Genomic DNA, 12,543 nt, shown 5'->3' on the forward strand with positions numbered 1-12,543 from the left:
TTACTTCTTGTAGGAACGCTGCTTTGTTTGAAATAAATATAGGCCCTCCATTGGTGTTTTTTTTTTTATCATTTTTTTCATCCTTTGAATTTGTGTTTTTATAAATAGTGAGTTTCTCATAGAAAGCATAGAATTGGGGGCTAGGGTTGTGGCTCAGTGGTTGAGCACTCGCCTATCATGTGTGAGGCCCTGGGCTCCATCCTCAGCACCACATATAAATAAATAAAATAAGGCTAAAATTAATAAAATAAAATTTTAAAAAAAGCATATAATTGGGTCCTGCGTTTATATCCATTCAGATAGTTTTTGTGTTTTAAGTGGAATTTTATTGGGGTGTTTAGATTGCTTATAGTTAATGTAATATTGGTATTTGGAGGGTCTAATCTATCATTTTTTAATGTTCCATTTTATTCATTTTTTTTGCCTTTTTTGGGGTTCAAGTATATTTTAGCATCTCATGTCTTATTTCCACTCTTGATTTCATACACTATATTATTTGTATACTTTTACTTTTTTTAGTGGTTGGTTGCCCTGGGTATTAATAAATATCATAATCTATCTTTAAATACAAAGGGCTGTTAGCATTAGAAGTGACATAAAATCATGTATCTAAGTAATTAGAATGGGAAGAGAATGATGTGATTAGCAGAGGGAATGGTGGTCATTATAGGTAGTGATAAATATAATGTGTCATGTAGTCTAACATCTAAGAATAGAGTCAATGACATGGATAGCTTAGAAAGTAAAATATTGTGGAGATGGGGGATTGATGGGAAATAGCCTCTTATCCAACCCTTGAGGGCAAAGTGTATCTCTCCTTGTTTCCATATGTGTATTCTTATATAATCACCTACATTTTGCCTTTTAAAAGTGCTCTTGAAAATTCAGGTATTGTGGAGTAGGAGAAGGTATAATGTTTATAATGGAGAGAAGACATAGTCAGAAAGCTACCTGTGATAAACCTTAGTAGTTTTTAAAATTTCAGTGTATTTTCTTCAGCTAGTTTGTAAGTAAGGAATATAAGACTAGAAAGGGTTCACTGTGTGTACCTTTTGAACCTGTATCTACAAATAGTACATAAAAATATTCTTAATGATTGGATGCAGTGGCATACCCTATAATCCTGTGACTTGGGAGGCTGAGGCAGGAGGATGGCAAGTTCGAGGCCAACCTCAGCAATTTAGTGAGAACTTATGCAACTTCGTGAGACTCTTTCTCAAAATAAAAAATAGAGAGCACTAGAGGTGTAACTCAATGGTAAAGTACCTCTGGGTTCAATCTTCACTACCCCTTTAAAAAAAAAGTTCTTAATCTCAAATTGTCCAAATAAATTTTATGATTAGTTTAGGGGAACAAAGCAACTTTTTTAAAAAATAAAGCATTTTATAATTATTTCTATTAAAAATAGTATCTTAAAAAGTGGGAAGCATTCTTAACTTTCTGGTATAAGGAATAGTCTTTAGATACCTAGTAAAATAAATGATTCAGAAGAGCTTGTTCACTCATTGTTATATATTTAACTTAGAAAGTGCTTTATTTACCATTTCCTTATTGCATGTCTCCTTCTACATCCTTTTTATTCTTTAAATCAGAAACTAAACTTTATGGTTAAATATTTCAACTATATATATTTATTTTTGTACTTGAAGTTTTATCCAGAAAATTTTTCCTTTTGTGTTTATCAACAGAAATTATAAAAGACCGCAATCAACAGACTATGAACAAGCAATATGAAAGAGAGAGGCAAAGACTTGCTACTGGAATAGAAGAATTACGCACTAAGCTGATGCAAATAGAAGCTGAGAATTCTGATCTGAAGGTTAACATGGCTCACAGAACTAGTCAATTTCAACTGATTCAAGAGGAGCTTCTAGAGAAAGCTTCAAACTCTACCAAACTAGAAAGTGAAGTAAGCTTCAAATTAGCTGGGCACGTGTACTAAGTTTGAAGATAGAAAATACCTTGTGGGATTTTGTAACAATTTAAGTCTAGATTTATAAATTTTGCAAAATGGTACCACATAGATATATATTGGGGATTGAACCCAGGGGTACTTTAACACTGAGCTCCATCCCCAGCCCTTTTAATTTGTTAGTTAGAAACAGTATCGCTAAGTTGCTGAGGCTGGCCTTGAACCTGTGATTCTACTGCCTCACCCTTCTGAGTCCCCTTCAACCATGCCTCTTGATTATAGGCATGTGCCACCGTGCCAAGCTTTAAGCTATTTTAGAAATTATATTTGGAAACATGTTATTTTAACTTAAATTAAAATAGGAACATGCTCCCTATTGGCTAAAAGGTCCTCAATTTGGTGAAAATAATACTGCATTGCAGTTTATTATTTCTTCCACAGTATAAGTTGGCAAGGTAAATGCAAATTTATAAGAAGAGAATTTGGTGTCTGGGGCTGTAGTGCTTGCCAAGCATGTGTGAGGCACTTGAGTTCAATACTTAGCACCACATAAAAAACTAAATAAATAAAACATGCTGTCCATTTACAACTATAAAATTTTTTTTAAAAGAAGAAGAGAATTTGGATTATGTAGTTGAAAGAAAAGAAGTGGTAGAGAATTTAAAATTTTAGAAAAACATCAGAACTATTATGGTAAGATTGTAATCAATGACTGAGTCAGTTTCAAAACAAGAGATGGAACCTTTATTCACCAGCAAAAGGGCAGACTGCAAGTCTGCCCTCCTCTAATCCCTAAAGGGATTAGAGTGAATCTTTTATAGTTCAAAACCACAAATAAAGCATATCAGTACATTTATCATAAGTGGTTGTGGCTATGATTCCTGACCACAAACAAAATCATGAGGTCTAAAATTATAAGCAGATGGGAAAGTGGGTCAAAATGACCCTAGTTGAATACAATTTAAAGAATAGTTACTAACGTCTAGACAAACATTCTATGCAGTTAGGGTACATTGCACAAGTTTAGTATATAAGGACAGAAAGAACAGTTTTACCATTGTGTTGCCAGTATGCTATGCTAAGCAAGCGTTGGTGGGTTCAGAGGTGGGTTTTTCCCATGAGAGAAGACACAACATGGAGTTTTAAGGTAAAATGGAGTCTTGTTTGGTCATTGCCCATTATAGCTTGGCCCATAATAAAGCCACCTAGGAAGCCTCTCAAACATGTACATTTCTGGGTACCATTCTAACAATTTTGATTCAGCAGGCTTTGGGTATGGCTCAGAAATTTACATTTTTTAAAAAACTGCATGTGAATCTGATATAGATATACTATGGATTGTATTCTGAACTGTTTTATGAATATCTGATCTTGATTTTCACTGAGGAAAGGATAAGGATGCCTCATTAGGTAATTGCAGACCAGGATTACATGGGTATGTATTATATACTCAACCTTTTATTATGTGGTGCTGAGGATTGAACCCAGGGCCCTGCATGCACGAGGCAAGCACTCTACCGCTGATCCACAACTCCAGGACCCATAAGGATTTTTTTAAAAATATTTTTTTAGTTGTAAATGGATTCAGTATCTTTATTTTCATTTATTTATTTTTATGTGGTGCTGAGGATCGACCCAGGGCCTCATGCATGCAAGGCAAGCTCTCTACCACTGAGCTACAGCCCCAGCCCAAGGATGTTTTTTAAATGTCTAATTTTGTGTCTTAATGTTTATTGTCAAGTCCATGGAAAAGACTTGTAAGATAGGAACTTCAGTTAATAATCAAAAAGGAGATTTAGTCTATAATTATAGGCTGCCACTTAGAAAATTCTCAAGTACTGAGATTAATAACTTAAAAAAAATAACAGAATAGTCTTGTTGAACATTAACATTCAGAAACAGAAAAAGAAGAAAATAAACATTGATAATTCTACCACCAGAAATAACTACTGTTAACGTTTTGCAATATTAATTTCAATCTGTAAGAACTACTTTTAAAAAAATGGGTTAGGAAAAGGTAGAGATCTCTGAATTCAGTCCCCAATAGTGCAAGGAAAAGAAAAGAAAAAAAGGGTTAGGATGCAAATTAAATTACTTATGTATTTCCTAATGGAAGGAGTGATATGATATGCCTGGCTTCCTGTCACTATTTTTTTTTTTTAATTTTTTTTTGTAGTTGTAGATGGACAGAATGCCTTTATTTATTTATTTTTTTATGTGTTGCTGAGGATCAAACGCAGTGCCTCACACATGCTGGGCAAGTGCTCTGCCGCTGAGCTACTGCCTCAACCCAACACTATTTGTTTTTCTTCTAAATTGTCACTTGTTTTAATAATTACATGAATTAAAAGGTTATTCACTTTGTGCCTTAATTGTTTATTACCATAAATTTGCCCTATTTATCTAGACACAATGTATTTAAACTTCAAAAAGAGGAACAGGTATTTAATTTTAGGATGTATATTCTTAAAAAACTAATTTTATACTTCATTGTATTTTCAGATGACAAAGAAATGCTCTCAGCTTTTAACTCTAGAGAAACAGTTAGAAGAAAAAATAGTTGCTTATTCATCAGCTGCTGCAAAAAATGCAGAACTTGAACAGGAACTTATGGTAAAATTTACCTTTTTGCTACAAGTTTACTGTGACTTTTAGGTACTGGTGATAGCTTGTTTGTTTTTGTATCATTACTATAAAACATACTAAGTAGGAAACTAAAAATTCTACTGAACTTCTTGTCATTCTTTTTTTGTTTGTTCCTATATTTTCAAGTTAATAGGCTAATACAACAAGTTGTTATTCAAGTTTTGTCATTTTTTTTTTTTTTTTACACAATACCTTTATTTATTTATTTATTTTTCTGTGGTGCTGAGGATCGAACCCAGGGCCTTTGCACATGCTAGGCGAGTGCTCTATCACTGAGCCACAACCTCAGCCCCTCAAGTTTTGTCAAATATCTTAATAAAATTAAAATAGTAGTTTTTTAATATGCTTCTTTTGGGGCGTGGTATTAGGGATTTAATTCAGGGGCACTCGACCACTGAGCCACATCCCTAGCCCTGTTTTATATTTTATTTAGAGACAAGGTTTCACTGAGTTGCTTAGCACCTTGCCGGTGCTAAGGCTTGCTTTGAACTCGTGATCCTCCTGCCTCAGCCTCCCTAGCCACTGGGATTACATAGTGTGTCACTGTACCTGGCTTAGTTATATTTTAAACCTGTTTTATATTTCTAGGAAAAGAATGAAAAGATAAGAAGTCTAGAAACCAATATCAATACAGAGCATGAGAAAATTTGCTTAGCCTTTGAAAAAGCAAAGAAAATTCATCTTGAACAACATAAAGAAATGGAAAAACAGATTGAAAGAGTAAGTAATGCATAGTTAGTGATGAAGAGAACCTCATTACTAGCACAGTATTGGTTATTTTGTAGGTGAGGAAACAAGGACAAAAAAGTTAGCAGCACTATAATTAGAATCTCACTCCAGATCCATTTTATAATGCTCATTTTTTGTGATGCTAGGGATTGAACGTATGGTTTCATACATGCTGAACAAGCATTCTACCCTTGGGCTACATTTGTGACCCACCAATGCTTTTCAATATAATATGCTTTCCATTTCAACTGTGATCATCCTTTTTAAAAAATATTTATTTATTTATTTTTAGTTGTATGTAGTGCTGAGGATTGAACTTAGTGCCTCATATGTGCTAGGCAATTTAAGCATTTTGCCACTGAGCTCCAATCCCAGCTCGGGACACTCTTAATGTTGAGTTAAAGGTAAAAATGTTATTGGGGCTGGGGTTGTGGCTCAGCGGTAAAGTGTTTGCCTATCCATGTGCAAGGCCCTGGGTTCGAACCTCAGCACCACATAAAAATAAATGAAATAATGGTATTGTTTCCAACTACAACTAATAAATAAATATTTAATTTAAAAAAGTAAAAATGATATGATACAGAGAACACAAGACTAAATAAAAAATAGAAAATTTGAATGAACAAATGGAGGTGACAAGAAGAGTGTAAGCTTAAGTATAGATCAGTAGACATTATTTTCTCTGAGTAAGAGAAAGAAAAAAAAAGATTTGAGAAAAATACTGAACAGAGTTTAAAGAACATTATCAAATGTTCTAACATTCTTGTCATCGTAATCCTAGAAGGAGAGGACCATGAGATTTGTGTAGAAAAATATTTGAAAAAATAAGACTGATAGCTTTACAGATTTGATCACAGAAAAAATTTACATTTTCAACAATATCAAAGAGAATAAAAGCAGAGAAGACCACTTTCAGACACATCAAAATCCTTGCTGAAAACTTAGAAAAAAAAAATCTTTAAAGCACCAATTGAAAAAAAAATAAATGAATAGAAGGAAGACCAGTAGAACAGAGGAAGTGGAAAGGGGGGAGGAAGGGAAGAAGGAAAAGTGGAAGTACCAAGGAACAAACTGAAGCAAATTATATTCCATGCATGTACGTATATGTCAAAATGAGCCCTAGTTTTCCTTTTTTTTTTTTTTTTTTGAGAATTTAACTTTATTTTATCTTTATTTTAACTTTATTTTATCTATTGTTTTTGTATGGTACTGAGAATTGAATCTAGGGCCTTACCTGTGCTAGGCAAGCACTTTACCACTGAGCTTACCACCCAGCCCTGAACCTCACTCTTATATATTAAGTATAATACACTAATAAGAATGTAAAAAAAGGATACAGCTCAGTTGGTAGAGTGCATACCTCATATGCACAACGCCCTGGCTTCAATCCCCAGCACCACAAAAACAAACAAACAAACAAATAAATAAAAAACCAGGGCTGGGGTTGTGGCTTAGCTGTAGAATGTTTGCCTTCCACGTGCGAGGCCCTGAATTCGATCCTCAGTACCACATATAAATAAATATGTAAATATGTAAAAAAGTAAGTTGGTAAATACATACATAAATTCATACATACACACACAATAAAGGTATTGTGTCTAACTACAACTGTAAAGTAATATTTAAAAATATATATCTTGAAAGCAGCCAGAGATAAACATAAATAAATAAATAAATAAATACGTGTACACACACACACACACACACACTAAAGGTATTGTGTCAAACTACAACTAAAAATTAAATATTTAAAAAAAGAAAAAAAAAACCTTGAAAGCAACCAGAGATAAACATTGTAACTAGGGAACAAAGATTAAAATTACTACACATTTCTCATCAAAACCAGGGAGTGGGGGCTGTGATTGTGGCTCAGCAGTAGAGTGCTCGCCTAGCATGTGCAAGGCCCTGGGTTTGATCTTCAGCACCACATAAAAATAAAATAAATATTTAAAACAAAACAAAACAAAAAAAACATTGAGTGGTACAGTGGTGCGTGCCTGTAATTCTCACAACTCAGGAGACTGAGGCAGGAGGATTGCAATTTCGAGACCAGCCTCAGCAACTTAGTGAGGCCCTAAGCAACTTAGGGAGACCCTATCTGAAAATAAAAAATAAAAAAGGACTGTGGATATGGCTCAGTGGTTAAGCATCCCTGGGTTTAATCCCTGCTACCAAAACAAACAACAACAACAAAACCCTCGGAAATAAGAAAACAGAAGAGTAACATTTTTTTAGTCCTCAGAGAAAATTCATCACCTTAGAATTTCATATTCAATAAAAATAATTCTCTAGGAATGAAGGTAAAATAAAGACAATGTTATATATAGGACATTTTAGAGAATTTGTCACAAGACTTGTTCTAGAAGAAATACTAAAGATAGTTCTTCAGGTAAAAGAAAAATAATACAACAGGGAATCTTAGGACCTCAGAAATGAAAAGCTGCAAAAATAGTAAATATTTGAATAAATTACTTTTTTGGTACCAGGGATTGAACTCGGGGCACTTGACCACTGAGGTACATCTGCAGCCCTATTTTGTATTTTATTTAGAGAGAGGTCTCACTGAATTACTTAGTGCCTTGCTTTTTGCTGAGGCTGGCTGTGAACTCACAATACTAGATAAATTACTTTTTGACAAAGTATGTTGGTATAATATTTGTGAAAACTACAATATAAAGGAAGAGGGTAAATAGACTTATTTTCTTATAAAGTTCTATTTGACATTTACTTTGGGAAAAATACTGTGAATAGACTGTGAAAGGTTAAATATGTACATTATAATCCCTACAGCAACCAAGAAAAAAATTGTTGAGATAAAGTAGAAAGATACAAAGATAAAATGGAAATCTGAACATAGCCTAATAATGAAAGAGACTTGTGCAAGAGAGAAGCAAGTGAAAAAAAAAAAGTATAAATACCAAAGTAGACTTCAGATCGTAGAAAATTATCAGGAACAAAAAGAGACACTGCATAACAATAAAAGGCTTGGGGCTGGGGATGTGGCTTAACCGGTGGCGTGCTTGCCTGGCATGCGTGCGGCCCGGGTTCAATCCTCAGCACCACATACAAACAAAGATGTTGTGTCTGCCGAAAACTAAAAAATAAATATTAAAATTCTCAATCTCTCTCTCTCTATCTATCTCTCTTTAAAAAAATAAATAAATAAAAGGCTCAATTCACCAAGGTTATGTAACAGTCATAAAAGTATGTATACTTACCAGTAGAATTTCAAAATGCATGAAGAAAATTAAGAAAGCTGAAAGGAGAAACTAACCCAAAATTAAAGTTGAAGATGTCAACATTACTCTTTTCTATAGTTTTAGAACAAGTAGACCAAAAAACCAACAACACCAAAAATTAACATATTTCTGGGCTGGTGTTGTGGCTCAATGTAGAGCAGTTGCCTGGCATGTATAGGTCCTGGGTTCAATTCTCAGCACCGCATATAAATAAATAAAAAAAGGTCCATTGCCAACTGAAAAAATTAAATAAAAAGAAAAAAACATTTTATTTCTAATAATTTTCCTGTGTACATGTATTACTATACCATAGTGAATCCCACCCTTGTGCATATCCATATCCATAAGAATGGGTTCCTAATTAGAATAAGATATATTTTATATAAATTCATTTTGATATATATATTTTTAATTATATCAAAATGAATTTCAGTGTCATGTATAACTAAAAAGAACCAGTAAAATTTAAAACTTTCAGGCTGGGGTTGTGGCTCAATGGTAGAGCTCTCACCTAGCATGTGCTAGGTCCTGGGTTTGATCCTCAGTACCCCATAAATATAAGTAAAAATAAAGGTATTGTGTCCAACTACAAGTAAAAAAATAAATAAATTTTTAAACTTTCATATTTCTGCATACTAGCAATAAGCAATTGAAAACCAAGAATTTAAAAATAGTACTATTTACAATAGCTCCAAAAATATAATGCTTAATATAAATATAACAAATATGTAGAGGATCTGTATGTGCAAAATGTTGAAGAAGACCTAAGTAAATGAAGAGAAACACCATTTCTGTGGTTGGAAGTATTTAGGGAGTCAACCTTAAATGGATCTATAAATTTAATGTGTTCCAATCAAAATTCTAGTCAAAATTTGTGTTTTTATAGGTATGTAGCTGGTTTTAAAATTCTTAGTGGAAAGGCAAAGGAACTAGAACAGCCAAAGCAAGTCTAAAAAAGAACAAAGTTGGAGGACTTATGCTGCAGGATTTTTATTAAAGCTCTAGTAATCAATACAATATGATATTAGCAAATAGATAGGTACTTGATGAACAGATTAGAGTCTGGAAATAGACTCAGCTGATGTGATCATTTGATTTTTCTTTTTTTTTGCAACGATGGGAATTAAACCAGGGGCCTTGTACATGTAAGGCAAGTGCTCTACCACTGAGCTATATCCCCAGCTCTGATCATTTGATTTTTGATAGAGGCACAAGGGCAATTCAAAAGAGTTAAGTCCTTCAACCTGTGATGCTTGAATAATCAGACATCCAGATACAAAATAATGGATCCTCGATGAATGTATACCTTAATATGAAAAGTGCTTAGAAATGGCTTACAGACTGGGCTAGGGACATAGCTCAGTTGGTAGAATGCTTGCCTTGCATGCATAAGGCCCTAGGTTCAATCCCTGGCACCACAAAAAAAAAAAAAAAAAGAAAGAAAGAAAGAAAAGAAATGGGTCATAGATTTTAATATAATTTTTTTAAAAACTGTAACACTCTTAGAAGAAAGTACTCATGACCTCAGGTTAGGATAAGAGTTCTTAGGTATGATACTAAAACCACCATGAAAAACAACAACGATGACAGCAACAACAAAAAACCGATAAATTGGAATACACCAATACTAAAGAGTTTTATGCTGTGAAAGAAAATGAAAGATAAGCTAGGGTGGAGAAAGTATTTGTAAATCCCATATCCAGCAAAAACATAAATAAAGAACTCTCAAAACTTGTCAATAAACACGAGTTTTTTATTTTTAAAAAATGTTTCCATTTTTTTTTTTTATACCAGGGATTGAACCCAGGGGTACTTAATCACTGAGCCACAACCCTAACCCTTTTTAAATATATATATTTTATTTAGAGGTAGGGTCTTAATAATTTGTTCATGGTCTCACTAAATTGCTGAGACCAGCTTCGAACTCCTGTTCCTTCTGCCTCAGCTGCTTGAACCACTGGGATTACAGATGTGCGACACTGTGCAGGCTCACATTTTTTATTGGGGCATTATAGTTGTACATAATGATGGGCTTTGTTACATATTCATACATGCACACATATAATTTGGCCAGTATTTCTCCTTTTTCTTTTCTCCTTCCTCCCTTTCCTCTATTCTGATCTCTCTTTGATTTTCATGAGATTCTGCCCCTACAACCTTTCTTTTCCTTTTTTCTCCCTAATTTCCACATATGAAAGAAAACTATATGACCCTTGACCTTCTGAGAGTGGCTTATTTTGGTTATCACAATGTTTTCAATTTCCGTTCATGTTCTTACAAATGACATACTTTCATTTTTCTTTATAGTTGAATAAAACTTCATTGTATATATACATATACCACGTTTTCTTTATCCATTCACCTGTTGGTGGACGCCTAGGCTGCCACAAACATGGGTATACTTGTATCATTATACTAAGACAACTTTAATTTTTTAGGATGAATACTGAGGAGTCATATAGCTAGGTCATATAGTGAAGACTATTCCTAGTCTTCGAGGAACACACACACACACACACATATATATATTTTGGTACTGGGGATTGAACTCAGGGACACTTGACCACTGAGCCACATCCCCAGCCCTATTTATTTATTTATTTTTATGTGGTGCTGAGGCTGGAACCCAATGCCTTACACATGCTAGGCGTGCTCTATTGCTGAGCCACAACCCCAGACCCTCAGCCCTAGTTTTTGTATTTTATTTAGAGACAGGGTTTCACTGAATTACTTAGTGCCTCGATTTTGCTGAGGCTGGCTTTGAACTCATGATCCTCCTGCCTTAGCCCCCCAATCTGCTGGGATTACAGGCATGCACCACCGCACCCAATATAAACATTATTTTTAATAGCTTCATTTTATAGAATAGTTGCCATTTGAGTTGTTCCTGTTCAGAATTATGACTTAATATTTTGTCAACTTTATTGTAAAGCTGTTTTCCATATTTTAAATTATTTTATAATTGGTCCTTAAAAAGTGGATTACTGATTTAGAAGATAAAAAATATCTTTCAAATGAGTTCATCCCTGAGGGTTTCTTCGGTGATTAATATGAGAGTGGCCGAAATTCTAGGAAAACATTATATTTGAAATTTCCATTGGAGTTAATTTCAACCCTCATTTTAAAAATTTCCTTCTCCTTATTTAATAGGATCCAGAATTTATTTCCTTGTTTGCTTACTAGGAAGTTTAACTTGCACATACTCCTTTTTCAATATTATCTTAAATTGCTTAAAAAGCCTCTAATTTCTGATGTGTCCTTTTGTTGTTTTCATTTGCTCATTTTCATTTCAGAATTCTTTGGTTTTATATATTCCTGTTAATCCTGTGGCTGCCATATTCTTATTGTATGGATGGTTGGATGTGTGATATATATAGATCACTAGATATAACATCTTTTTTTATTTGTGTATAGCTACATGATATATATACATAAATATATGCATATTGAGTAGTTTCATATTTTGTTCCAAGTTTTTTGGAACTTGGATGATGCCAATTATAGGTGAAGTTGTGGGGAGTGAGAAATCCTACATACGTCTAATGAATGTGTAAATCTTGATTCACTTTGAAAAGAAATACCTACTGAAATTGAAAATGTGCATATCTTACAACAAGGAAGTCTACTTCTAGGTGATCTGTCTATTCTAGAGAAACTCTTACACATATACATAAAGAGGCATTTACAACAGATGTTATTGCAGCACTATCGTAAGAGTAAAAATACAGAGTAACTTTTCCTACGTAGAAGAGTAGAGAAATTGTCATTATTCTTACAGTAGAATCTTATACTTCTCTAAAGTAAATGAACTAGATCTATGTATATCAACTTGGATAAGAATCTAAAACAATATCAAGTAAAGACAGCAACTTGCCAAAACTTAGAAGTATTGATAATATCTATGTAAATTTTCAAGAAAGAAAACTACATATTGTTCATGGCTGTATGTATTTAGTAAAGTGTAAAAGACATATATAATAATGAAACATACCAGAAAATGATACAGACCAGTTTCAG

General features: G+C 33.5%; 1 protein-coding gene across 1 annotated transcript in view; it reads left to right on the forward strand.

Annotated features, from left to right (window-relative positions):
- Ccdc18 (coiled-coil domain containing 18) overlaps nucleotides 1-12,543 on the forward strand; it is a 98,001-nt gene that overhangs the window by 33,080 nt on the left and 52,378 nt on the right. Inside the window, exons 13-15 of the mRNA XM_076861889.1 lie at nucleotides 1,689-1,909; nucleotides 4,415-4,525; nucleotides 5,147-5,278. Of these exons, the coding sequence (XP_076718004.1) occupies nucleotides 1,689-1,909; nucleotides 4,415-4,525; nucleotides 5,147-5,278 (464 nt within the window). The remainder of the gene's footprint in view (nucleotides 1-1,688; nucleotides 1,910-4,414; nucleotides 4,526-5,146; nucleotides 5,279-12,543) is intronic.

This window comes from Callospermophilus lateralis, chromosome 7 (genome assembly GCF_048772815.1).
Source record: "Callospermophilus lateralis isolate mCalLat2 chromosome 7, mCalLat2.hap1, whole genome shotgun sequence".
NCBI classification, from domain to species: Eukaryota; Metazoa; Chordata; class Mammalia; order Rodentia; family Sciuridae; genus Callospermophilus; species Callospermophilus lateralis.